Source organism: Opisthocomus hoazin, chromosome 1 (assembly GCF_030867145.1).
Source record: "Opisthocomus hoazin isolate bOpiHoa1 chromosome 1, bOpiHoa1.hap1, whole genome shotgun sequence".
Lineage (NCBI taxonomy): Eukaryota > Metazoa > Chordata > Aves > Opisthocomiformes > Opisthocomidae > Opisthocomus > Opisthocomus hoazin.
In genome coordinates this window covers 4,292,904-4,320,223 of record NC_134414.1, presented here as the reverse complement: position 1 = coordinate 4,320,223, position 27,320 = coordinate 4,292,904, and the positions used below count along the sequence as shown (strand labels likewise).

At 58.4% G+C, this 27,320-nt stretch overlaps 2 protein-coding genes across 5 annotated transcripts in view; one reads left to right on the top strand and one right to left on the bottom strand.

Annotated features, from left to right (window-relative positions):
- The window catches only part of FAM168A (family with sequence similarity 168 member A), a 242,880-nt gene extending 234,415 nt beyond the window's left edge, over nucleotides 1-8,465 (bottom strand). The window contains exon 1 of the mRNA XM_075415326.1: nucleotides 8,318-8,465. The gene's annotated coding sequence lies outside the window, so the exon portion shown is untranslated. The remainder of the gene's footprint in view (nucleotides 1-8,317) is intronic.
- A 3,779-nt stretch (nucleotides 8,466-12,244) lies between these two features.
- Nucleotides 12,245-27,281, top strand: PLEKHB1 (pleckstrin homology domain containing B1). 4 transcript variants are annotated; one of them, XM_075415281.1, is made up of 9 exons: nucleotides 12,245-12,386; nucleotides 13,013-13,190; nucleotides 15,911-15,970; nucleotides 16,404-16,556; nucleotides 17,461-17,563; nucleotides 18,435-18,474; nucleotides 19,113-19,218; nucleotides 19,520-24,664; nucleotides 25,255-27,281. In XM_075415281.1, exons 3-8 carry the CDS (start codon nucleotides 15,934-15,936, stop codon nucleotides 19,654-19,656), a joined length of 576 nt encoding a protein of 191 aa, XP_075271396.1. In that variant the 5' UTR covers nucleotides 12,245-12,386; nucleotides 13,013-13,190; nucleotides 15,911-15,933; the 3' UTR covers nucleotides 19,657-24,664; nucleotides 25,255-27,281. The 4 variants fall into 4 exon arrangements, with proteins under 4 accessions (XP_075271396.1, XP_075271403.1, XP_075271400.1 ...); XM_075415288.1 differs by lacking the exons at nucleotides 12,245-12,386; nucleotides 13,013-13,190 and adding an exon at nucleotides 13,688-13,720; XM_075415285.1 differs by lacking the exons at nucleotides 12,245-12,386; nucleotides 13,013-13,190 and adding an exon at nucleotides 13,696-13,748.
- The last annotated feature ends 39 nt before the right edge of the window (nucleotides 27,282-27,320 follow it).

Here is a 27,320-nt window from a genome sequence, read left to right as displayed (position 1 = left end):
TGAGGGCTTCGATTCACAAACCAGCAAAAACTCTAGCCAACATCGACCTGCTGTAGAGCACTCCAACGTCATTTTACAAATCCTAAGCCAAGACATTATTTCTTGATGGTAACCCTAACAAACACATACGTAAAACTAGACTCTGGGAATTAAGAAAGAAAAGCTAAAACTGAGAACAGATGTGATACTACATTTACCTACTGAGTCCACAACATAACTCTTCTACCACAGAAGCAGCCAACTCAACCCAAATATCTTCTCTACAACTTCGATTTGTGTGCGTGTGTGTTATACACAGACAGGGAAAAAATTATTGTGGAAATAAATATTTTCTTGAACTTTTAAAAGAGATCAGTCCATATTCAGAAGACCCACCTAGCTGCCCTGTTCAGCAGCTGGGATTCAGATGCTACAGTAAAGAAAAAGAAACCATTTCTCAAATTTACGGCACTTATGACTTCAAAAATCCCGTTGTGAACATAAGTCCTATCAAGAGCAAACCTGAGCTTTAACCAATTTTCCTTGCATTGGTTTCACCTCTCACTTACACCACGGTAAGAGGCAAGGATGACCGACGGCAGAGCGTTTAGGTGACCCTGTTCTCATGTTCAAGTGAAAAGTCGTATTTCCTCCTCCAAACAACCACAGGACCAACTGGAAACCTTTTTCTAGCTGCCTGTACCACACAATGCTGAACTTGAAAAATATGTGGAATGCCATCGTTTTTGCAAAAGCCCTTAAATCTCTCGTTAAGTTACGACATACACAGGAAACTGAAGAAAATTATTTGCAGAATAAACTACTGCAGAATAAACGTTCATATGGGGACCTATTCCTAAGTAATTGCACTTTAAATGCTCGTAAGCTTAATTCCAAATACTTTGTGATGGGGACAAGTTCTCAGAGCCTGCTTGTCTGGATAGACCTTACCTTTATCTTGGTTGAAAAATAATCAGCAACTGTAACGAGTGATCTTACTTTGTCCATCTAAATGGCAGTAGAAGATCACACATGCACGGAGACTTCCTTCAGTTGGGGCCAAGCATGTCTAGAAACAGGTTAAGCCAAGCAGTACCCATCTTCTAGGCACACTTAAACGAGTCATTTTCCAGAGATCACCTTCAACTCGTCTTGTTGGGGCCCTCACTCCAAGCAGGACATTGAGAGGCCAGAGCGTGTCCAGAGAAGGGCAGCGAGGCTGGGGAGGGGTCTGGAGAACAAGTCTGATGAGGAGCGGCTGAGGGAGCTGGGGCTGTTCAGTCTGGAGAAGAGAAGGCTGAGGGGGGACCTTCTCGCTCTCTACAACTCCCTGACAGGAGGGTGTAGGGAGGTGGGTGTTGGTCTCTTCTCCCAAGCAACCAGCAGTAGGACGAGAGGCAATGGCCTCAAGCTGTGTCAGGGGAGGTTCAGATTGGATATTGGGAAAAATTTCTTTATTGAAAGAGTGGTCAGGCCTTGGACCAGGCTGCCCAGGGAGGTGGTGGAGTCCCCATCCCTGGAGGGGTTCAAAAAACATGTAGACATGGCATTTCGGACATGGTCTAGCAGGCCTGGTGGTGATGGGTTGATGATAGGACTTGATGATCTTAGAGGTCTTTTCCAACCTTAATGATTCTATGATTGTTAATAATGCAAGACAGGGTGTCTCATATGTAAAAAAAATATATATATATATACACACACACATGTGCACACGGAATGCCATTAAGTCCAAAACCTTTCACTGAACAGGATGATCCACAGAACAGGCACAGACTTATCTGTTGGGACTGTGGAAAGTCTTAGGAATTCGTTAAGAATAACCCCATAAACCCCCTCATCCATTAAAAAAGCAAGTTGCTATCATCTACAAATTCAAGTATGAAGAACTGAAAGGAAAATGAGGACAAAGTAGACCGTGCTCAAAACTTCTCACTAGTCTTCAGGATGCATTTCCAACATCAAAATGATCAAATCCACACAGTATGAAATTTAGAGAGCTGGGTATCTAACGCCAAAGCAAGCCAAAGCCCAAATGCTGTGCTTTAATTCCTGGCAGCTAAACTAAAGAGTCTGATGCCATAAAAGAGCCAGCTCTTTTTGATTAAGTTCAACAGCAAATTAGAAGCAAGGAAATAAACCCTGCAGAACCCGAGATGTTATGGTCTATTTTAACTTTTGCTGCAGCCTGCAATCTTTATCCATTTTATCAACGAATTAGACATGCCTAGCAGGCACAATGGAATCTATCCTTTTCTTGCCAGTTTAGTACTTTTTTCCTCATAAAATACTCTAAGCTCGTCTTCAATAATCCTCCCAAATCTCTAACCCTTGCTAAGACAAGGAAGGCAAAACTGTTCAGCCTACAAATACACTTCAGCATTAATCTCCCTACTGAGAAAGTTATTGCGTGAAAGCTATGATAAACCCCATCGTTCTCCTCCGACTTTTAATTTTCCTGCCTTCCACTTTTCCAGGTGACCGTTTCACTCCAGGAGAGGACGGGAAGACGGGGAAAAGCACAGCCCAATACAAACCAGCATCTCCACGAGAGGACAGGAACGCGGTGTTCTCAGCTTTTTACAAATCCTACGGCAATAACCTCCTAAATGGTTTGCTGGAGAGTGTCAACGGGCCCACGTTTTTTCCTCCAGAAAGCACACTCAAAATTCCTCCGCAGTGCTCAGGGTTTTCAGCACATCCACAGTAAACAAAACTCAAAGGAAGTTTAATTTCATTTAACTTAAAATGACTTCAGTCCCACTCACGCCGTGAGGAAACCAATGTGCCTCCGTCATCCTCAACAGAACCTCATTCCCTAAACAGGTCTTTGAAAAATAAAGTATTATCTCACGAATATCATCATCATCCTCATTGCTTCCCTGCAGGGTTCCAGCAGGAAAGAGGGAAGAAGTGTAAGGTTTACTTCAACACAAGCACGATGAACCGTGTCATCTGCTTTCAGACTGAGAGGCAGCATGAAACAGATTTTAGAAACACAGATGAATAAAAAAATGCTCAGATTTGAGTGAAGTTATACACTAAAAATCTATCTGGAAATTACTCCGATTTGCGTATTCATGTTCCTGTGCGGAGCCCAAGACAAAAAAAAAGTAAAATGGCCTGGTTCTCAAAAGTTGCTTCGTACTCAAGAGCTCCCACAAACTTCAGAAGATCTAAAAATGCTAGATATACCTTAAGAGTTGGATCTTCCCTGACTGGGATCTGAATTACGGCTCTGGGATTCTTGCTTCAGACGCCCATCGCAAAGAGCACCTGAGAATTCACAACTCTTTCTGTTCCTACCCACTCAAACCAACATGGAAATCAACATAAAATCCCACATCAGGATGATCCACCCAACAAAGCAAAGCATCAAAATCACATCAGAGCGCAACAACACAAAATATGTATTACGTGTTGTTCCCAAATCAGCAAGATGAAACAAGCATCTGCTTCCTATTGATTTTTAGGTGAAGGCCATCAACCACCACCCACAGAACAACACTTCCAGGTCTTCCCCACCCACTCAAGACCTCTCCCAAACTCCCCCATCTCTTGGTTGGGGAAAGGACCATGCGTGCTCCAGTGGCGCGTGACCCCACCAGCCGGCGAGATGCCATCTCCTAGCAAGATAAAAGGAACCGTGGTGAGCCCTGTTCCCTGGGTAGAAGCACTGAAGCAGTCAACTTTCTCAAAATTAAAAAAAAAAAAAAAAAGCTAGGTTGTCTTCTACGTCTACGGCCCTTTGAAACTGGGAGCAAAGTGCCAAAGGGAGTGCGGAATTGCTGGCAGGCGGGTAGGTAGCATCCTCAAGAAATCGGGTTCACACGAATCGACATAAATAACCATAGCGCTGCCACCGGCATTTTCCTCTCATATTTACTGATATCGATGTTTTAAACGCAAAAATAGGAAGAGAATGATTCAGTTGAGCGGAAGGAAAAAGAAGGTAACACAATTTAGACACCTCTGGAGAACAGCATCCGTTCGACCGGCAGGTAGTCAGGTCACAGAGAAATAATTCTTGGAAATGTATTCCCAGTTCTAAAAAGTGACAGCTGAAGAGCCAATATTTTTTCATTCAAAGAGTTAAAAGACCATCAACAGGCAAAAAATGGATAGCTGGATTTCATTTATTGTCACTGAAAGAAAAATCTTTGTCTATTTATTGAGGAGATGCAAGACAGCATACAAGAAGCCGATAACGTCAGAGGGGACTGATCGATTCGCATCTGAAATCGGCAAAAAACCTCGGGTTCCGTAGTTCGGAAAAACCCTGCAGAATACAGCTAGAACACTTTTCTCATTCGATCATCTTGGATCGAATATTTCTGCGGAGTGACCGCGATAGCTTAGGATTTTAAGCGGCAAAACTGAGTCTAACTGACTAGAAAGATGACGGTACGTTAAGAAACGAGACCAACGCGAATAGTTACGACCCTCTCCTTCGCTGCCAGCTTCTCCTCCGACGAACGATCTCACCCACCAACAAATCCGAGACGGCGCCGTGAAAAAATCACCCCGTTCGCACTTTGATAGCGGCGCAAGAGTCACTCCTCCCCGAGCACGCTGGCTAATAACACGGCTCTCCAGGGGACACCTCAACTGCTTCGTCGTCATCGGGAGAAGATCGGCAGGACATCGCATGGCTCTCGCCTCGTGACGTGGCTCGGCCCGAGCACCTCCGCGGCGCGGGGAGACGGTGCTCGAGCACCCGCAGCCGCCCAAGAAGCCAGTCGAGCGCGGCACCGTCCAGCCGCGCGTCGGCGAGCACCAGGGGAGCTAACTCGGGACCGAAAACGCGCAGTGAAGAACGCTGAGGTTTAAGGAGAGACTTTATGAATTGCAGAGGAAACAGAAAGTACACGGAGCGCTTTGCGCTGCGGAAAGGGAAATCGGGGGCCTCTGCAGATACGATCAAGCCCAAAAGGCACGACTGGAAGACAAATGAAGATCGTAACCCGGACCAAAGGGAAGAGCGAGCTCCGAGAGGAAGATGTAAAACTTGTATTTCCCTTCTGACAGCCTCACAACTGCTACCAACCACTTGAGAGCTGGAAATCGGCAGAGAGTTCCCAGGTGGAAACGCGGAGATTTCTGACTACCAGAGGACAAAGGTCCGAAACGCTCCTCTGCCAGAGGCAGCGGCAGAAAAACACCTGGGTTTCAAATACGACAGAACGACGTCTATGCCATGGTCGCTGGCTTTGGTGGCGGGTAGGACTCGGTGACCCAGGAGCTCCATCCCAGTCGTGAAACGTCCTGCTTCCCAGGAACGGAGATCGGAGTCGGTCTCGCGGCGGTCACCTTCGAAAACTTACCGAAAGTAGATGCTAACCTGGATTAAAGACACGCTCCCCTCGCCGAAAGCGGCTGCATTTGCACCTACACGTCCAAACTGAGGTTCACAAGCCCTTCTAGACAGACCAGATAATTAAATTTAGACTCGATTTAATTATCATTTTAATTACGCTCTCGGTTGAGGTACTGAAGGCCTTTCGCAGAAATGCTTCTCCGCAGCATTTTCACTCGCCTCAGGAACGCTTTCAGGAGCGCCAAGCGATCACCATTCTTCCCTGTCTTTCCCCGTTCTCCGTGTGCTGGGTTATCAATATAGAGAAGTGTGAAAACTTTCGTCTTAACTGCAAAGAGGGCTTTTAAAAATCCCTACACAGTTCACCTACTGCAATGCAGTCTTAGCGTTGAATTTGACAGCGGGACATCACCTCAGATCAGCAAGGACCACTGGAAGATGCTCTCCCTAAACGACCGGATCCCGTAGCTATTTCACGTTCATTTCGATGCGCTGTGGGTTTAGGTTTCTCACTCCCCTTACCGAACAAATTCCAAACACCTTTGTGGCACGCAGTCACTTTGCTCCCGATCCCTTTGTGCCTAAGAAGGGTTATATATCCACAAAAAAAAAGCGGCTCTATAACTCCAAAAAGCATGTCTTTACTAGCGGCCAGGGATTTTAATCCACCCAAGAGTGCACGAAACCCCCCATACATCTGAACAACCACCTCCGAAACACTCGGCGCACGGTCACTGAAATGCAAGACCACTATAAGCTGGTGGAGAGAAATCCCTGCTGAAAAATGTAAACATCTACTTTGGTAAAAAAAAAAAAATAATAAAGTTAAGCTGCATAACTAGGCAAGTCGATATTTGTAACTTCCGGGACAAAAGTTAATCAGATTTAATATCAATTTTATCCAAAAAACACGCTGCTAACTGCTATCAGCCCCTCTAACGACCACATACATCCAGCAAGAATAAATATTCAGACCACAGTTCTTGGTTGGGTTTGTTTGGGTTTTTTTTTTTTAGGTACTCAACCATAAAGGTCAAGAGGATCCACGAAACAGTTAAAATTCAAAATAAAAATCAGAAGGAACTAAAAGAAAAACAAAAAACAGGCATTTGGCCTCCTAGTACTAATTTCCTTTTTCTTTACATTGCTCAACATCGCTCCTCAATTTGAGCTCTAATCAACAACCACTTCACAGTTAACATTTCACGAAGTAACGCGGTTGATGCAATCAAGCCCAGCAAAATGTTTGCCTAAAGATGTTTCCATCGTCCACATTCCTTTAAAAAAAAAAAGGAAAAAAGCTCTCGCTTCCTCCGTGGCTATTTAGCAGCAAGAATAAACACGCCACCACATCTTAAATCGTATTTTGATTAAAACATAAATAGAATCACTCGGGGTTTCTTGCTGGTGAGTACAACATGCCTTTGTCCAGGAGAGGGGGGGGGAAAAAAACCACCTCAACCTGCTCATTTTTCTACATTCGACGGCATTCAGCACTCACCGAATGTCTTTTCAATGAAATTCAGTCCATGGAAATACAAGCCGTAACCTGAAAGCTTATCATAACGATGCCGGGGGGAGGAAAGAGGGAAAGAGGAGGGGGGAAATAAAAATCCCCCCCAAATCCAACACAGTACCAAACCTTTTTTTTGCAAGAAAGAATATTTATTTCACTTCCACCTTTCAAGGCTCCTCTGTTTTCTGTAGAGGACAGACGCTCAGCACCTTTCTGGCGTTATTCACCTGCAACACAGCCCTGGGCTCCGCCGCCCCCAAAACCACAAAGCCGACAGCCGAGCGTTCAAGCGATTATTACCCCAAAAAATTTTTAATAAAGAAAAAAATTAAAGAAAACAATCACCCCCTTGGACAAAAACCAACAGAATATACATTTTTTTTGGTGTGTCTATAGAAAATCAAAGCCGCCTCACAGCTCCCCACCTTGCGCTCTCGCATGCCGACATCTCCCCTCTCACCGGACCCCCACCGTTTCCAAGCCCCCCTGCAACGGGGAGCGAGACGAGGGGGGGGCGACGGCCGCAACGGGGCCCTTCCCATCCCAACCAACTTGCTGGCGGGCTCGTTAATATTTTGGTCATTAATTAATGCATCGCCGTCGTCCCCACGCGCCCCTCTGGATGGTTTCGGTGGGTGGTCCGGATCTCTGGGGGTGCACCCCCCCCCAAACCCCCACACCGGCTCCTCCGGACATGCAGAATAAAATCACCCGTGAGGGAGAGAAACTTGGCAGGGCCCAGGCCCCAAGGCCCTCCCTGGGGGAATGGGTTGGGGGGGGGGGTGCTGCTGAGGGGACCCGAGCTCCCCCCAAGGCAACCTGGGGGGCTTTGGGTCCACGCGTGCCCCGTGGCGGGGGGGGAAAGGCAAACCCGGCCACCAAGGCTTGGGGGGGGGGGGAGGCAGGCTCTGGGGGGGGTCACCAGGCTCGGGGGGGGGGGGGGGCAGGCTCAGGGGATTCAGGCTCGGGGAGGGGGGGGTGCAGGCTCGGGGGGTCGGGGGGTCACCAGGCTCTGGGGGGGGGTCAGGCTCTAGGGGGGCCGTCAACAGGCTCGGGGGGGGGGGGGGGGAGGATCACCAGGCTCGGGGGGGGCTTCAACAGGCTCTGGGGGGGGGTCACCAGGCTCCGGGGGGGGGGGGTTCAACAGGCTCTGGGGGGGGATCAACAGGCTCGGTGGGGGGGTCAACAGGCTCTGGGGGGGGACACAGCTTCCAGGGGGGATCACCAGGCTCTGGAGGGGGGATAGACTCTGGGGGGCGGGGGGTCACCAGGCTTCGGGGGGGGTCACCAGGCTCTGGGGGGTAAACGTCGGGCTCTGAGTGGGGGGGTCTCGCCCTCCCCAGCGCGGCCGCCTCCCCGCCGGCTCGGGTTCTTCTCCCACGCGTGACCCTCACCCCTGAGGGGGCCCCGCAAAGCCCCGCGCTGAGGGGATGCTCCCCCTCCCTCCCCCGCGGCGGTCACCCTCAGGGGGTTCCGTGTCCCCCCCTTCACCGCCCGCCCCTCACCTGCGGCTGCTCGGGCGGCGGCAGCGCGCTCCCCCTCCTGCCGCTGCCTGCTCCGCGCTCCTGCCTCTGCCCGCAGCCGCCAGCCGCTGGAGGAGGAGGGGGCGGCGGCGGCGAGCGGAGAGCGGGGGGAGTACCACCAGCGGGACCGTTACAGCCAGGCCGAGAACTACAACTCCCGGCATGCCCCGCGCGGCTGCCGCCACGGCTCGGCGCCTGGCGGCTGCCGCGGAGCACGCTGGGTAGTGTAGTCCGCGCGGTGGGCGGGGAGGTAGCCGGGGCCTGGAGGGCCGCGGGGCAGGCTGGGAGCTGTAGTGCTGCGGTGGGGAAGCAAGGCATGCTGAGAGCTGTAGTGCTGCGGGGCACGCTGGGAGTTGTAGTCCGAGAAGGCTGAGGAGAAAGCGCGGGCCGCGAAGGGGAAGACGCGGGTCGGGGGATGCTTCCCGCCTCCCGGGGCCGTCCAAGGCCTGGCCCCGGCTCTGGGATTCGCCCCGCAGGGCCTCACGGCGAGCGCGGGGCCGAAGGCCTACAGCGGCCGGGCCTGGGCGGGAGAGGAAGGGAGAGAGCTGCGGGGCCAGGCCTTGTCCCCCCCCCGCCCCACCTCCTCCCCTCCTCATCCTCCTGGCCCGGCTGCGCCCCGACCCCTCTCCTCACACCCCACACCTCCCCCCCTTCCCCGCCAGCAGCCCGTTCTGCTGCGTCCCCCCGCCAAAAAAAAAACCCTCCCTGCCCAGCGGGACCCCAGCATCCCCTCAGGCTCTGCCCCGAACCCCCTTGCCCCACGTTCAGGCCCCGCCATGGCCCAGGGAGGGGGAAAGAGCCCTTCCCCGCCACCGCGAACGAGCGCTGTCACTGCCCACCCAGGAACGGGCGTCAAAACCCCCCACGGGAGCTTTCGGGAGGGACCAGGCAGCACGAGGTGGGCGCGAACCACGTCACTGCAGCTCAGCGCCCCGGTTTTTGGTCAGGACAGGAATATTTTGGGAAAATGCTGGTGTCTGGGAGGAGGTGAATTCCTATGGGTCTTCACCTAGGGACTGACATCCACAGGGGTGCGTCCCCGTCCCCCCCCCTCAGGCCCTCACAACGCTCAGAGTACACTGGATAGATGAGGGGGGAGCCGTGGATGTTGTCTACCTTGACTTCAGCAAGGCTTTCGACACGGTCTCCCATAATATCCTCCTAGGGAAGCTCAGGAGGTGTGGGCTGGATGAGTGCTCGGTGAGGTGGACTGAGAACTGGCTGAATGGCAGAGCTCAGAGGGCTGTCAGCAGCAGCGCTGAGTCTAGTTGGAGGCTGGTAACGAGTGGTGTCTCCCAGGGGTCAGTACTGGGCCCAGTCTTGTTTAACTTCTTCATCAATGACCTGGATGAAGAGTTAGAGTGGACCCTCAGCAAGTTTGCTGATGACACAAAACTGGGAGGAGTGGTGGATACACCGGCAGGCTGTGCTGCCATTCAGCGTGACCTGGACAGGCTGGAGAGTTGGGCAGAGAGGAACCTGATGAGGTTCAACAAGGGCAAGGGCAGGGTCCTGCACCTGGGGAGAAACAACCCCAGGCACCAGTACAGGCTGGGGCTGACCTGCTGGAGAGCAGCTCTGTGGAGAGGGACTGGGAGTGCTGGGGGACAACAGGGTGACCATGAGCCAGCAGCGTGCCCTGGGTGCCAAGAAGGCCAATGGGATCCTGGGGTGCATCAGGAGGAGTGTGGGCAGCAGGTCGAGGGAAGTTCTCCTCCCGCTCCATACTGCCCTGGTGAGGCCCCATCTGCAGTGCTGTGTCCAGTGCTGGGCTCCCCACTTGAAGAAAGATGAGGAGCTACTAGAGAGAGTCCAGTGGAGGGCTACGAGGATGGTGAGGGCACTGGAGCATCTCTCCTACGAGGAGAGGCTGAGGGAGCTGGGCTTGTTGAGCCTGAAGAAGAGAAGGCTGAGAGGGGACCTTAGAAATGCCTCTAAATATCTGCAGGGTGGGGGTCAGGAGGACGGGGCCAAGCTCTTTCCAGTGGTGCCCAGTGACAGGACAAGGGGCAACGGGCACAAACTGAAGCCGAGGAAGCTCCAGCTGAAGATGAGGAAGAACTTCTTCCCTCTGAGGGTGACGGAGCCCTGGCCCAGGCTGCCCAGAGGGGCTGTGGAGCCTCCTTCTCTGGAGATATTCCAACCCCGGCTGGACACGGTGCTGTGCAGCCTGCTCTGGGTGACCCTGCTTCGGCAGGGGGTTGGGCTGGGGGATCCCCAGAGGTGCCTTCCAACCCCTGCCATGCTGGGATTCTGGGATTCTGTATTTTGCTTTCCACAAAGATTCTCTGGTGATGCCGTTTCCCGAGCGATCGGTGTCAAACAGCCCCTGGGGAATCGGGGCAGGGGTGGCAAGGGTCGCACCCGAGCTTCTTGCTTCGGCTTCTCACCCCTCGGACACGCCGACAGCCGCGGCTCTCCCTGGGTTCAGGCACGAGGACAGCGGGTCGGAACCCTCTGAGCTTCACCCCATCTGCTGCCACAGCAGGAGGAGACAGACGAGATGTGGTGGGGAGACGCTGGTTTCCTACAGCACGTGAGGCACGGGGAGGGTTTCAAAAATCCTTCGTTTCAGGCTCGAACCCCAAGACTTTGGCTAGGATGGGGGAGATCTCTGCCAAGCACCAAGCCACCGCTCTGCGACAGCTTCTCGCTGTACCGACCCCCGGGGTGAGACACGGACAGAGCCCAGCTGGAGGCAAAACAAACTGGAAGTCTCAAAGTCCGTCTCTTTTACCGAGCAGCGCCTGATTGCTACGGAAAACGGGGCGAAAGCCACAATTTGGCTCCTCTGGGCGAGGGGCTGAGGCGGTTCCCACGTCGCATCCTCTCCCTTCTTCCACCTGTGCAGCTTTGCCGACTGGAAATAACCTCCTGGCTCCTCAGGTCATCATTTCCACCCAGCGTGCCCCGAATTTAATCATAGAATCATGAAGGTTGGAAAAGACCTCTAAGATCGAGTCCAACTGCCAACCCAACCCCACCTTGCCTGCTAAACCATGTCCCCAAGTGCCACATCTACACGGTTTTTGAACCCCTCCAGGGATGGGGACTCCACCACTGCCCTGGGCAGCCTGGGCCAAGGCCTGACCACTCTTTCAGTGAAGACATTTCTCCCAATATCTAATCTGAACCTCCCCTGACACAACGTGAGGCCATTGCCTCTCGTCCTGTCGCTGGTTACTGGGGAGAAGAGACCAACCCCCCCTCACTCCCCCTTCCTGTCAGGGAGCTGTAGAGAGCGAGAAGGTCTCCCCTCAGCCTCCTCTTCTCCACACTGAACAGCCCCAGCTCCCTCAGCTGCTCCCCATCAGACTTGTTCTCCAGACCCCTCCCCAGCCTCGCTGCCCTTCTCTGGACACGCTCCAGCCCCTCCATGTCCTTCTCGGAGTGAGGGGCCCAAAACTGAACACAGCACTTGAGGTGCGGCCTCACCAGTGCCGAGTGCAGGGGCACGATCCCCTCCCTGCTCCTGCTGGCCACCCCATTCCTGATCCAAGCCAGGATGCCCTTGGCCTTGTTGGCCGTTTCTCCCATCTAACCTAAAAAAACCCCACCCCTGTTTGCAGAAAATAGAGAAACCGAGCCCCCAAAATCCCGCGCCAGCGTCATTCTCCTCCCCAGAGGACAGCAGCGCGATTTGGCGATGTTTTCACGGTACCGCGCTGGCGTCGCAGGGCCCTTCGCCTGCCTTTGCAGCCCGTCCATCACAAACACGTGGGCTGAGTTGAGGGGGTTATTTCTGTTCTCTTTTTTGGTTTCTTCTTGTGCTCCTTCTTGTTTCCCTCCTCTCCTTCTCGGGACTCACTCGTTGCCTTGCCCGCCAGCCGAGTGGGGGCTGCAGCCAAGCGGAACCCAGCAGCGCAGCGCTACGGATTTTCTCTTTATTTCACTCGGCGCCGTGTCCTTTCGCTGCCAAGGAGACAAATTATTCCGGTCCTGTGGCAGAGCTCACGACAACGCGACGGAAAAGCTCTGAGAACGATTTATACCAAGCTGCGGCATGCGTCTGCCTGCCGAGGGGCAGCCCGACACCGCTGGACAGCCCGGGGTAAATCTGAATTTCAGCCCAAATCCCTTCCTACGGGAACTTTTTTAATTAATTCATCGCGGAACAAAGTACCTGGCCCAAGCCCCGACCTCCAAACGTGCGTCTCTGAAATATTTGGCGCGGTGAGGATGTTTTCGCGGCCCGATAACCGGCGTGGAGGGATGCCCCGGCCGACGGGGCGACTGAACTCCTTTGTAATCAACCTGCCCGCTGCTGGATTAATTTTAATTCCCGCTGCCGTTCGCCCCGGTAAAGCCAGCGCCGGAGGGAGGGGAAAGGGCTTTCCACCGAAAAGCCTGCCGGAATAGATGAGGGTGGTTTTTATTTTTGCCTTAAGGGCTGCCAGATGCTTAATAAACATCTTAATTATCAGCACAGCCGCGACTATAAATAACCTGACGTGTATTTTAAGCCCCAGAACGCCAGCCAGCCGTGGGGATTTCGCTCCCTGCGTTGTCTCGGGCCCGACCGCTTCCAGCAAGGACCACTGCGGGGGGGTGGTTGGGCTAGATGTCCTCTGAAGGTCCCTTCCAACCCGAAGCCATCTGTGATTCCGTGTCTGGGCTCAGCGATGCATCCCGGGCTCTCCTCCACTCCTGACCTCCGGATCGTTTTGCTCCCAACAGGTTTGCAGAGCCTCGGAGGCGGCGAGCGGGGCGAGGGGCCCCAGTAACGCGCAGCGACGACTCCAGAAGCTGTTCCAACCCCACCGCCGTTGAGCGCGTGCGGCTCCAGCCCCGCCGGCGACGGTTTTGCTCTTCCCTCCGGCGGGAGCCGGCTCAGACCTTGGTTTTAACCCCGAGGGTAAGTCGCCCCCGCTCAGAAATTCGATTTAGACGAGCGCTTCGGGGCTTAAAATTTCGGGTTGTTTCCCGATTTCTGCTCCTGACGGTGGTGAGACCCCAACGCTCGCTCCGGCAAGATCCCGCTGCGGTGTTGAACACCTCCTGGGACCCGTTCCCAGTGCCGCAGGAGGGTCCTGCATCCCCCAGGCATCTCTGCTCCCCGTGCCCAGCTCCGGTCCCACGTCGGTGTGGGGCAGGAGACCCCCGGGCATGGCTCTGGGGTTTTTTTTTTGACCTCAGTGGGTCGCGGCTGGATCAGTACCGGGCATCACCGGCGGCAGCGGCCCCGGGCATCTGCTTTTTGGGGATAAATCGCTAAAAAGCGATATTTTCCCCCTCTCTGGCCGGCACCTTAGGAAGCTGGTAGCCAGCCGAGGCCGGCCCCGCCGGGACCGGACTACAAATCCCGGCCGGCCCTGCGGCGGGGGGAGCGGGGCGGGAGCGGGGCGGGAGCGGGGCGGGAGCCGAGCGCAGCCCGGCGGGGACCCGGTGAGCTCCGGGACGGCGAGGACCGCGGGTACCGGGGATACTGGGGATACTGGGGATACTGGGGATGGGGGAAAGACGACGGGGACGGGGGGACCGGGGATACTGGGGATGGGGGCACCGGGGATGGGGGGACCGGGGATACTGGGGATGGGGAGACTGGGGATGGGGATGGGGGGAACGGGGATACTGGGGATGGGGAGACTGGGGACGGGGGGACTGGGGATACTGGAGATGGGGGGACTAGGGATGGGGGTGCTGGGGACGGGGGGGACTGGGGATACTGGGGATGGGGGGACCGGAGTAGGGGGGATCGGGGATGGGGGTGCTGGGGACGGGGGGACTGGGGATACTGGGGATGGGGGGACCGGGGACGGGGGGACCGGAGATGGGTATACTGGGGATGGGGGGACTGGGGATGGGGGTGCTGGGGATGGGGGGACTGGGGATACTGGGAATGGGGGGGACCAAGGACGGGGGGGCTCCGAGGATGGGGGGACCGAGGACTTGGGGGGGGCCGGGGATACTGGGGATGGGGGGACTGGGGATGGGGGTACTGGGGACGGGGGACCGGGGATACTGGGGAACCAGTGTTGGGGGGACTGGGGATACTGGGGATGGGGGAACTGGGAATGGGGGGACCGGAGTTGGGGGGAGTGGGAATGGGGGGACTGGGGACAGGGGGACCGGAGATGGGGGGGTATGGGGATGGAGCGACTGGGGATACTGGGGATGGTGTGACCAGGGACAGGGGGGGATGGTGGGACTGGGGATACTGGAGATGTAGGGATCAGGGACGGGGGGACCAGGAATGGGGGTGTTGGGACGGGAGGACCGGGAATACTGGGGATGGGGGGACCAGGGACGGGAGGACCGGGGATACTGTGGATGGGGGGGACCAGGGATGGGGATACTGGGGATACTGGGGATGGGGATGCTGGGGATCAGGGTACTGGGGATGGGGGAATGGATGGGAGATGAGGGGATGGGGATACTGGGGATGGGGGGACCAGGGCCAGGGCTACTGGGGACGGGGGGACCGGGGATGGGTACTGGGAACGGGGGGACTGCGGATAGGGATATTGGGGACTGGAGGACCGGGAATGGCAGGACCAGGGATGGGGGTACTGGGGGAGTGAGGGTGTCAGTACTGAGGGATGTGGGTACCAGTGATGCAGAAAGGGGGTGCCCCAAAATGTGGGTACAGGAGGAAAAAAGATGCCAGGGGCTGCAGGTACCGGGAGATGGGGGGTACTGGAGATGGGGGTACAGGAGATGGGGGGTACAGGAGGATACCCAGATGTGGGTACCAGGGGGGCTGCCAAGACGGGGGGATGAGGGTGCCATGGGGTTGTGAGTACTCAGGGATGGGGTTACCAGGGGATGGGGTTATGTGGGGGGTGTGAGAACAGCGGGGCGAGGGCCCCAGGGGCTTTAGGTACCCAGGGGTTGCGATTCTGGGGGGATCCCAGGGGGATTCAGGTACCGGAGGGACGCAGGTGCCAGGGGGATGCGAGTACCTGGGGATTCGGGCGCTGGGTAACGCAGGTACCGAGGCACTGGGTGGGGGTCTGTGCCTCTGCGTGCCCCCCGACCTGGAGGGGACACAGCCGGGCGGTCCCGGAGGCCGTCCTGGGGTGCTGAGCCCCCATCAGCGGGGCGTCCCTGGTTGATGGGTGGATGGGGGGGGCTGTGGCACCACCTGTGCCTGGCCCTGGGGTGCTGGCTGCGCTCAGGGACTGGGGGAGCAATGACTTCACAGCTTCATTAAGGACTAATTTCCACCCAGGCGGGGACAACAAACAAGCGTGGCTGGCGTTTGGTGTGGAAAGTTACTGGGGCTGGGGGGGGGGTTACTGCCTGCTCTCCTGCCTGGCCCGGATTTCTCCGCTTACCTCCACGGGATGATAATCCCTAAATCCCAATGAGATTAAAGGCAGAAAGGAAGGTGGCCGGAGTTCCGCTCCCCGCCTTCACGATGCTTCCCGGATGACGAAATCCCCCGGCTGTCTAACCCCGATTAGTTCTCAGCTCATCCTCCCCCCCTGAGAAAAAAGAGGCAACAGGGGTGAATCCTCATCCCGCTTCACTCCCGGAGCTGCGGGGAGCTGAGAGCCAGGGGAAAAGCCGCAGGCGAGGCGGCGGGAGCTGCTTTTTTAACCCCGTTATTTTTTTTCCCCCCCGTGCCAACAGGTCTGGAAAACCCTCCGGCAACCATGGCGCTGGTGAAGAGCGGTTGGCTTTGGCGGCAGAGTAAGCGCACCAAACCTTGAGCTTTCCAGGTCGGGAGCCCCCCCCAAAAAAAAGCAACGCGGGGAGGATTTGGCCGGGGGACGCCGGGAGGAGGCGCGGGGGAGAGCAGACCCCGACCCGGGCAGTTAATCCCCGGGTGGCGAGGAAATGGCGGCTCAGCCGATTTACGTAAGGGGAGAGCGGGGCCTTCTGCCACCAGAACAGACGCGCGGCTCCGCGCCCGGGGCTGGACCCGCTCCCGCACAGCGGGGCAGCACCGAGATGCCCCGCTGGCTTTTTTATTTTTGCCAGCTTTTTATAATTTCAAGCCGCCTGGTCACGCTGCCCCGGACCCTCGCGCCAGGCACGGGGCTCTTCCAGGGGGTGGTGGCTGGGCTCCGGCAGACGGCGTTGGGTCTCGTGGGGGTCCTTCACCTCCTCCCCATCCCGCCAGGCTCCATCCTGCGCCGCTGGAAGAGAAATTGGTTCGTCCTCTACTTGGATGGCAGCTTGGTTTACTACCACGATGAGACGCAGCGCGACATGGACGGCCGCATCCACGTCAAATACAGCTGCCGGGACGTCAGGACCGGCCGCGAGTGCGGAGGTGAGCGGAGCCCCGCGTCCCCCAGCCAAGCCCGCCCCGCGCAGGGCTCTCCACGGAGCTGTGACCCCTTTTAAATGACGCCCTGCTCGCGCAGGGTACCCCAAAAATAATCCAGCCTGCCCCGTTCACCCCTTCCCAGCTCCCAGCCAGCGCCAGGCTGGCCCCCGGGGAGATGCACGTCGCGTTTTCCTCTCCCGTCGCTTTTCCACGGGGAAGGAAGGAGAAGCTCTCCTCCCGGTTTGTGCTTGTTCAAAACACGATCCCACGGCCCTGACTCATCCCTCGCCGTCTCGCACAAACAAGGAGAACAAAGCGGCCGCTCTGCTCGGCCCCGGCAGCCCACGGCCGCCACACAAAGCGCCTTTCTCCAGCTGGGAGCGCGGTGGCAAAGCCGGGATGCCGCGGTGGGAGCGCGAACCCAAAGGTTTATCCGCACCGGGGGGGTCCCGCCGAGCTTTGGGAATGGGGGAACAATCCTCGCCCGTTTAAGATTTAAGATTTCGTTCCCACTCGAGCTCACGATCCAACCCCGGCGGCGAGCGCTCCAGCAAAATTTGGGCGCCTGCTGCCATCTGGCAAATCCAAAGCCAGCTCGGCCGAGGTTTTTGGGCCATTTTCTGCCTTTTCGCTCGCTTTCTGCCGCGGGGGTGGAAGGTTCTGCTCGCCGGCGCCCGCGCTCGGGTTGGCTTTTAACCTTCGAGAGCCTGATCGTAACTTGGAAACGGGGCCAGAGCTGAAATTAAACCCAAATTCTGAGCAGGTTTTTAATGGTTGCACTCATTAGCGGCAACTCGGGGGGGGCTGCTCGTGCCAGGAGTAATTTGGGGCTCGACCCTCTCCCGAGAGGGGCTGGGGGGGGTCTCGGGGGCATCTCTTTGGCTGAGGCCAGCTCCTGCCCCCCCAGACGTGCAGCCACCAGAGGGGAAGGCCCGCGACTGCCTGCTGACCGTCGCGCTGCGGGACGGCTCCAAGACGACGCTGTGCGCCGAGAGCGAGGACGACGCCGTGTAAGCCGAAATCCCGCCGCCGCGCCACCGAAACCCCCTCGGCGGCTTCTCCGCCCGAATCCACCCGAGCCTGGAGCGAGCCTCGGCCGCGCGACAGCCCCGTCCCGCTCCCACCCGGGGCTGAAACCCCCCACGGCCCCCGTTTTCTCAAACAACGCGTCTGCGGGCGCGGGGCGACAGGCGCGGGCGCAGATTTTGGGGGTTCCGCTGAGTCGCTCGGAGCCAAAAGCAGCTCTTTTTAAGCAGCTGGGCTCCTGCGGGGCGGGCTGCCCTCCCGGACGGGAAATCGCCTCTTGGCCCGGCTGGGGAAGGGTTTTCATCGGTATTTGGCGATAAATAGTGCGAAAGTGAAGTCCTTGGTGGCTTAAGGCCATGCCCAGCAGGAGGAAACACCCGCTTTTAGCGCTGTTCCCCTTTTCTTTATTTCTATAAAAATTACAAATCTTATTTTTATGAAAATGGAATTAATGAAAATGTTAGAAATTTATAAAAAAATGGAAAACGGGAAACCTTCAGCTCAACGTGGACGGAGGGAGGTGTCCAGCCGTGGCCAAGCCGAGCTCGACCGGTTGAGCCTGACCCCAGCTGAACAGAAATTCACCCGTTACCCCTTTCCCCCCCCAATTCTGACGCTGTATTCCTGCCCGCTCGTGTTTCAGCCGGGGCCATCGCCAGGGACAGCGCTTACCCCTGCGCCCATCCCCGCGGCGTCGGGGCCCTCCCGGCACCTTCCCCTCCCCGCCCAGCTCGCTGCGGGGGGAAGACGGGGGATGCATGTGCGCCCGCCGGAGCTGTGGGGCAGCCCCACGGGGACAAATCCCCCCTCTTCCCCCGTGCACCCCAAAACCGAGCCCCTCCGTTTCGTTCGCAGGGCGTGGAAGATGGCCGTGCTGGAGGCTAAAGCCACCCCGGTGAGGCTCCGTCCCGGGCTTCGGGCGGGCGTGGGTGGAGGTGACACCAACCCCAGCGTCCCCCGGGGCAGAGGCCGAGCCCGGGGTGGCCCCCCGAGACCCCGCAGCCACGGGGAGTGAAGCTCCCGGAGCCAGGCGGAGGAGAAGGGGTAGTAGCGAGGGGCGGTGACGGAGCCAAGGGTGACCCCGGAGCCAAGGGTGACCCCGTTCAGGGTGATGGGGGCAGAGTTAAGGTTTGGGGGGGACAGAATTAAGGTGATGGGGGGCACAGTTAAGGGGAACGTGGGCAGAGTGAAGGCGATGGGACGCAGTCACAGGGGCAGAATTAAGGCGGCGGGGGACACGGTGACAGGGGCAGAATTTAAGGTGATGGGGACACGGTGACGGTGACGGGGGCAGAATTTAAGGCAACGGGGACACGGTGACGGTGATGGGGACATGGCTAAGGTGGCCTAAGCACAGGGAGGCGATTTGGGTCCTCCAGCAAAGGCTGCCCCTGGCCCTTCGGCCACCCTGGGCCCCCCGTTCCCGCACCGCAGAGGACCCCAAGTGATTCCAGCCCCCGACACGGCCCCCCCGGTTGGGTTTGCGGCCCCGGGCTGGTCGCCAGCCTCACGCCGCGCTCCCGCCGCTCCCAGGTACACGTCTACGACCCCTACGACGACGACTACTACCAGACGGTGCCCCTCGACTCCCACCAGACCGCCTACATCAGCTCCGGCCACTACGGCCACCAGTACGGAGGTGGGTGGCTGCGGCCCCGTTCCCCCCCCATCCCTCCCCAAGGTCCGGATTTGGCCGGGGGCGGGGGGTCACAGTTTCCCCCTCGGCACCCGGAGCGATGGTTTCGTAGTTTGGGGAAGCGACGCTCGGCTCCCAGCGCGGCAATGTTCAAGGTGGGGGGCTGCTTGCCGCGGCGACAGCCAAAACTGGGGGGGTCCCCCTCCATGCCAGCCCGGTGGCCCCCCTCAGAATTCAAAGCGGGGTGCCAGGAGGACGGCATCGCCCACCCCCACCCCAGCTCACCCCGCTTTTTGCCTTGCAGCTCCCGGGGTGACCCACGTCATCGTGCGCGAGGATCCCTACCGGGTCTCCGGGGACCAGATGGCCCTGGGGCTGCTGGCGGGGGCCGCCACCGGCGCGGCCCTGGGCTCCTTCATGTGGATGCCGTGCTGGTTTTAGCGGCCCCCCCAAGCTGGGCCGCAGCCCCCCTTTGCCTCCCCAGCCTGGTTTAACTCACCCCGGCTTGGCACCCGCCCTGAGCCACCCTAAAACAGCCTGCTCAGCCCCCTGCACCCATGATCCAGCCCCAAACCCATCCCACATCCTCCCCCAGCCCCAGCTTTTGCATTCAATAACCCCCACGTGGTTCAGAGCCCCCCCGAAACCCCATCCCCAAAACCCCACCGTGCCCGATTCCCATCCGCAAGGACCTGGAGAGCTGCTGGGGAGGGGAGGGCGCAGCGCCCCAGCCCCAAAACCCAACTCAATTCCTAACCACCCCCCCCCCCCAAATCTCCGCAGGGAGCTGGCTGCAGAAACACCCGGGGGCTTCGCACCGAGGGGGAGAGCGGGGTCCTGCCCCCCCCCAGCTATTTTGGGGCAACGGCTCATTTTTTTTTTCCAAAGCCCCCAGCACAGCTGCTTTTTAAGGGCTTTTTTTTTGGGGGGGGAGGCGAGAGGCACCCCCAGCGCTGCCCGGGAGGAGATAAAGGGGGATGAAAACCTTTGCGGGATTTCCAGCACGGTCCCCCCCCCCTCCCCGACCCGGCAAAGCTGGAAAAATGGGGCCAAAACTCCACGGAATTAGGGCTAAACCCTGGGGAATTGGGTTGGGAATAGCCCAGTTCCTGCGGGAGGGTCCAGCAGCATCCCGAATTTCCCCTGGATTTTTGGGAAGAGGGGAGGAATCACCCAGGGCCAAGGGCAGCTCTCCCTGGGGGGGGGGGGGCAGGGACCCCTTCCAGCAGCCGAGCCGGGATCTTCGAAGCAGGGATTTGGGATTTGGAGGGGGACACACACGGGTCCCCCGAGGCAGCACCCAGTAGGCATTGAGGGAAGGGGGAGAGGCGCAGGGGCCGAGCGTCGCCCTCGGAGGCGAGATTTGATCCTGGAGACGCCGTCCACGTTAAACAAATTCAAGAATTACAAACAAAAACCCACAACTGGATTAAAAAAACCCCAAAAACCCCCATGACACCAGCGCCCCAGCCCCGCTCCTGCCGTTAAAACCCCGGATCAGCTCGTCCCCGCGCCCGACGGGGGATCGGGATGTCCCCAAAACACCGTCCTCATCCTCCCCCCGGCCTCCCTGCTGCTGCCAACCCGCTCCCGTCGACCGCATCGATTTTTGGAGAGGAAAAAAAAAGATTTAAAAAAAAAAAAAAAGCCATCTGCAGTCTAATAAAGGCAGCGATAAACGGAGACGCAGCCTGCGGGCGAGCGAGGATGAGGAGGGGGCTGCTCATCCTCCCTCATCTCCGGGGGGCTGGGGAGGCTTGGGGCCCCCTGGAGAGCTGCGCGCGGGCATCACCCGCTCCCCCATCTCCTCCCACACCCCCTTTTTCCTCCCCTTTTCAACCGGGAGCTCCGAGGGCTACTGGGGAGCCCCAAAACCCCCTCCGCTTCCCGCAAAATTGGGGCTCGAGCGGAGCGGGCGGCACGCGGGTCCCCGGCACCGCGGGGTCTCGGGGTCCCCGCTCGCAGCCTCGCAACCTGGCGGCCCCAAAAAGCCGCCTGAGAAACAACCTGGAGGATGGCGACCGAGCGGCTCCTTCCTTCGCATCCCGGATTCGGAGCCCGCGGGACGAGCCGTCTCCATTCGGGAAGGGCCCCGCTGCAGCCAAGCGCCCTGCCAGCCCCGTTTGGAAGCTTCCAAGATGGCTTCAAAGCACGGCTGTGTCGATTGAATTTGCAGATCGTCCAAGCTGAGGTTTGCCTGCCCTCTGCTTTTAGGAAAAAATTCAGCGTTTTCTAAGCCAGGGGTTCCGGCTTTTCCCCCCACCATGGCACGCAGATCCTCGCGCGCCCTCGCCCTGTACGCCCTTCTCTTCACAGAATCACAGAATCACAGAATGGTCGGGGTTGGAAGGGACCTCTGTGGGTCACCCAGCCCAACCCCCTGCTGAAGCAGGGTCACCCAGAGCAGGCTGCACAGCACCGTGGCCAGCCGGGGTTGGAATATCTCCAGAGAAGGAGACTCCACAGCCCCTCTGGGCAGCCTGGGCCAGGGCTCCGTCACCGGGTCCCCTCCTCATCCTCGTAGCCCTCCGCTGGACTCTCTCCAGTAGCTCCTCATCTCTCTTGAACTGGGGAGCCCAGCACTGGACACAGCACTGCAGATGGGGCCTCACCAGGGCAGTGTAGAGGGGAAGGAGAACCTCCCTCGCCCTGCTGCCCACACTCCTCCTGATGCATCCCAGGATGCCATTGGCCTTCTTGGCACCCAGGGCACGCTGCTGGCTCATGGTCACCCTGTCGTCCCCCAGCACTCCCAGTCCCTCTCCACAGAGCTGCTCTCCAGCAGCTCAGCCCCAGCCTGTACTGGTGCCTGGGGTTGTTCCTCCCCAGGTGCAGGACCCTGCCCTTGCCCTTGTTGAACCTCATCAGGTTCCTCTCTGCCCAACTCTCCAGCCTGCCCAGGTCTCGCTGGATGGCAGCATGAATGGCTGCTTCTTCCTCGCACGGAACACTCGCCTCTCCCCTCCCCGCACTCTCCTCCGTCGCCGATTCCCACCGTTCCTCCCGCCGCGACGGAGAAACGAAACTGCGAACCCGCCACCGCGCTCGGCCCCGTCTGACCCGGGAGCTGCCGTCCCGCTTTCCCACCCCTTTTCCCACCCAAACCTGTCCCCGCGGGAGCAGAGCACCCTTCTCAGGATGTCCCCCCCGCCCCATCCCCACCACCAAGTCCCGAGGGGCCCGAGGCTGCCAATTAGTGCTGACGGAGACGGCGTGTTGTGTCTGGCAGCTAACGAAGCAGCCTGGGACACGGAGACACCGGCGGGAATAAAGCACCCGAGTCTCGGCAGCGCAGCCTGCGGGTGCCGGACGGCTTGGGCTGGGCAGGGCCGGGGCAGCTGCAGGGACATCCCCGAAACCCTCTTTTCTCACGGACTTCAGCAATCCCGAGAGGTGGAAAAGCTCCAGAAAGCCGGAGAACCCGTAACCCCCTTCGCCAAGAGCAGTGTGACCTGGAAACGGGCGCTCCTTCCCACGCCGCGTCCGCCTGCCGACCGGCGAAAAGCTCCTTTTCCCCAAAAAGCCCCTGCTCCCCCCGCGCTCCCCACCCCTGCGGTAGCTGCAGCTCCCGGAGCCGATCCCGCTGCTCTCCCGAAGACCCAGGGCCCCCAAGCGACGCGGGCAAGGCCACCGAGAAGGGCAGCGACGGGACCGGCCCGCGCCTCCAGCAGCAAATTCCCGGGGTCTTCATGGTGTCGGGGGTAGAAGCTGATGGCAGCCAGACCCCTCGTTAGGAAGCTGGAGCAATTAAAGAGGTTAAAAAGAAATTCAGAAGCGCAAACAGCAGAAGTCATCATACGTAAAACCACCTGGCTTGGTTTCCACTCCGCTCAGGTCTTCGCCCGCAGGAGAGGGGCCTCCAGCGCCGACGCTGCGCAGAACGATGAAAAAGCGCCGAAAACCAGAAAAAACGCCGAAAACCAGGAATTAGCGTTGACCCGCTCCGTTCCCGCTCCGACGCAGGCTCGTCCGACCGCCCTCTCCCAGCAGCAGGAGCCACCGAAGCCCCCAGACAGCGGCCAGAACCCAGGACCCCAAAACCCCCTCCGAAATGCGGATTAACGCGGTGGGACCGGGCTCGTGAGGTTCGGGTCCAAGCGTGCCCACCACTGGCCTGGGAAGATTGGTCACAGCCCAGAAATCGGCTGGAGCCGGCGTGACCCTCGCCGCGGTCAAAAACCCCGTCGCGCAGCGGGCGAACGTCGGGATCAAGCCTCGGATTTCCGCCCGTCCCCTCTTCCCGAGCTCAGAGAAACGCGGGAAGGGTCGGCACTGAGCCCGCAGCCGGCCCCGGGAGCGTTGGGAGACACCGTCCGCTCCCTGCGACGCCCAGGACACGCAGCACCGCGGATACGGGGCGATTGCAGCGCCTTAATTAGTGGTTCACTTTAATCAAGCCTCTAATCCAAGCCGTGTTCCAGACGCGCTCTCCAGGTGGCTGACAGCAAACCCTCAAAATGGGTTTAATTTATACCCAAGATCCGTGGAAACAGGTGGGAAGCCTGGAAGATTCGGCGCTGCCTTCAGCCTTCAGCCCTGCCCTACTCCTCATCCTCCGGGGAACGGCAGAGCTGCTCAGGGCATCGCGCCGCGGCCGGCGTTTAAGCCCAGAGGATCCCAAATAATTCATAAAAATTATGATCCGAGAGGATCCCAAATAATTCATAAAAAGCTGCGTTGGACTTCGGCGCGCTGGGACATGCCCAGCATGGAAACCGGGGCTGCCGCGTCAGGCGGAGCCCTCTCCCGCTCTCGTTCGCCGAGGATTGGAGCAAAACGGACGCTGCGCGGCGAGGGGACGGCGTCGGTCACCGTGGCAGCTCTGCAGACGCTGCTCAGAGGACGATGCGGCTTCTCTGGCCTGGCGAAACCCAGCTGGGGAACTGGGGATACTGGTGTCAGAGGTGCCAGCCCGCAGGCCAGGCGCGGCAGTAATTGCACGGCAACGGGGAGCGACACGGAGGAACCGAGACCGACAGGCGCTGGTGTTGAGCCCGGCTCCTTCCAGCAGACAAATCCCAAAACTGCGTCGGGGAGGTGACGGCGCCGTCCCTCCCGTCCCCACCAGCCTGTGGCAGCTCGCTGGGCACGCTCCCACCCAGGGCAGGACCCAGAATCACACAGAATCCCAGAATCCCAGCATGGCAGGGGTTGGAAGGGCCCTCTGGAGATCCCCCAGCCCAACCCCCTGCCCAAGCAGGGTCACCCAGAGCAGGCTGCACAGCACTGCGTCCAACCGGGTCTTGAATATCTCCAGAGAAGGAGACTCCACAGCCCCTCTGGGCAGCCTGGGCCAGTGCTCCATGACCCTCAGAGGGAAGAAGTTCTTCCTCATCTTCAGCTGGAACTTTCTCAGCTTCAGTTTGTGCCCGTTGCCCCTTGTCCTGTCGCTGGGCACCACTGGAAAGAGTCTGGCCCCGTCCTCCTGACACCCACCCTGAAGAGATTTGTAAGTATATATTAGGTCCCCTCTCAGCCTTCTCTTCTTCAGGCTGAACAAGCCCAGCTCCCTCAGCCTCTCCTCGTAGGAGAGATGCTCCAGTCCCCTCCTCATCCTCATAGCCCTCCGCTGGACTCTCTCCAGTAGCTCCTCATCTTTCTTGAACTGGGGAGCCCAGAACTGGACACAGCACTGCAGATGGGGCCTCACCAGGGCAGAGTAGAGGGGAAGGAGAACCTCCCTCGCCCTGCTGGCCACACTCCTAACGCACCCCAGGAGACCATTGGCCTTCTTGGCACCCAGGGCACACTGCTGGCTCATGGTCACCCTGTCATCCCCCAGCACTCCCAGTCCCTCTCCGCAGAGCTGCTCTCCAGCAGCTCAGCCCCAGCCTGTACTGGTGCCTGGGGTTGTTCCTCCCCAGGGGCAGGACCCTGCCCTTGCCCTTGTTGAACCTCATCAGGTTCCTCTCTGCCCAGCTCTCCAGCCTGTCCAGGTCACGCTGAATGGCAGCACAGCCTGCTGGTGTATCCACCACTCCTCCCAGTTTGGTGTCATCAGCAAACTGGCTGAGGGTCCACTCTTAACTCTTCATCCAGGTCATTGATGAAGAAGTTAAACAAGACCGGGCCCAGTACTGACCCCTGAGGGACACCACTCGTTACCGGCCTCCAACTCGGTGGAGGTGCCAGGTCTGGGGAACAGCGACCTGTCCCCGCATCGCTAACCCGAGCGGCTACAAGGCTCCATTCCGAGCTCCCCCCTTGTTGAATTTCACGACCAATTTAATGTGGGGCCTTTCCACACCGAGAAGCGACAGAGGTTCGGCCGCCGGCGTCACCAGACCAAGCCCTGCTCGGTTTGCTGGGATACCAGACGAGGATAACTCCGTCGAACAGCACGTCACCGGCACCCACGCACCCATCCCGCAGCTGGAGGTGGGACAGTGGGGTTGCTCCTTGCTCCCCACTGCGCTGGCACCCAGGGACGCCGAGTCCGCGCCCGGGTTCGGAGAGCGAGGAAGGAGCAGAAAGGCCGAGCTGCGGCGGGCGGAGGACGCGCTCCCTGTACCCATCCTCGGGACCACGCGCCGATCGCCGGGAGGAGCCGCAGCGACGCCGTAGGGAACCGTGGGGACGGCGAGCACACAACTTTCCTCTGAAAAAGCACGCCCCGAAGCGACCGATTTACGAAAGGCTCCCGCGGCGCCTTCGGAGCCGAAGGGAAGCGCTAACGCCGTGGCGGCCGGACGCCCCGCGCTGTGACGGACGTACTCAGAGACGAGACCCGGAGCTTTCCGACGAGACAGGTGTTTATTTCGTTCAAGCGCTAAGGATCGCCGTCGTCGTTTCGTATTATCAGAGCTGAGGTACCAGTGACACTTCCAACAGCGAAGGAACCTTTTTTTCCCCCTTATACAATTTCATCGACTACTTGTATCAAGACGAAACGCGAGTCATGGCGTAGCTGCGCAATGCGCTGCACAAAAATCAAGCCAGAGCGGGGAGGAGAAAAGAAACAGAGCAGAAACCTTCACTGTTCACAAAATCATCATTAAAAAAATGTTCCCGTGGTTCTACTGGCCGCGTCGACGGAGCGAAATAAAATGGAAACCTAAAACCCAACAGACGGATGGGGTGAGGAATTACGGTGCCGAAACATAACCCAAAATTCAGACTGTGTGGTCCCTGCGCTCCCTTCGGAAGCGTCTTTTCTCCGGGAAAGCGGGATTAGGACAGGATTGAGTCCTGCGGTCGCGTTAAGCACTGAAAGGGCTCCTGAGCAGACCTCGGGGCCAGAAACACCGAACAAGCGACGCCTCATCCTTGCTCCCGCGCCAGCCCCAGAGCTCGCCGGCACCCTCCTTTCCGGACCTTTTTTTGGAGTAAGAGACGAGGGGCTCCCTGCACGGACCCGCTCCCAGCCGTGCACAAAGCGGCCGAGCCGCTCGCCCGCCGCCAGCCGTCCGCGCCGAGCCAGCTCCTCGCAAACCCGGCGCTGAAAGTTTCCAACCACGGGCACCGTCAGGGGTTTGGCTGCGTCGGAAGCGACGAAACTGGAAAACGGCCACGTGGTGACGAAGCTGTCGCGTGAAGAAGCAAAGGGGGGAAAAAACCCCACCCCAACCCCGAAGCAAAAGGAGAAAGCAGCAAGACGAAGCGTTTCTGCGCAGTTGAGAACAGCGCGACAGAGGGAAAGCAGCCAGGTTTCCTCCCCCCCCCCCCCTTTATTTCTCTCAAATAAAGAACGCTCCTTTGTCACATATCATCGATGTTTATTTCAAGACATGCCACGTCAAAAAGAAAAAAAAAAAAAACCAAACCTCGCCTTTAATATTGCGTTATAAAAGCACTTCACGTCTCGTTCTGCCTCCGAGTTCTCGTTGCGCAGAGCTGCTCCAAACCCCGGGCGGGGCACGAGCCTGGCATCCATTTCGGGAATGACCGATTCCCCATCTTTTTCCGCCCGTTTCCCGGTGAGAGCGGCGGGGAGGCCCGTTCCCGTTCTCCTCCCCGCTCGGTTATTTTAGACAGTGGAGGGGTGGAACAGGACAACGGAGGAGCCTGAATATTTGCTTGCAATTGTTCCTTGAGGCAGCAATCGCAACCCAGGCTCAGGAATTCCCTCCCGCGCCGCAGCTCAGCCACGCTCGCCCAGCAAACAA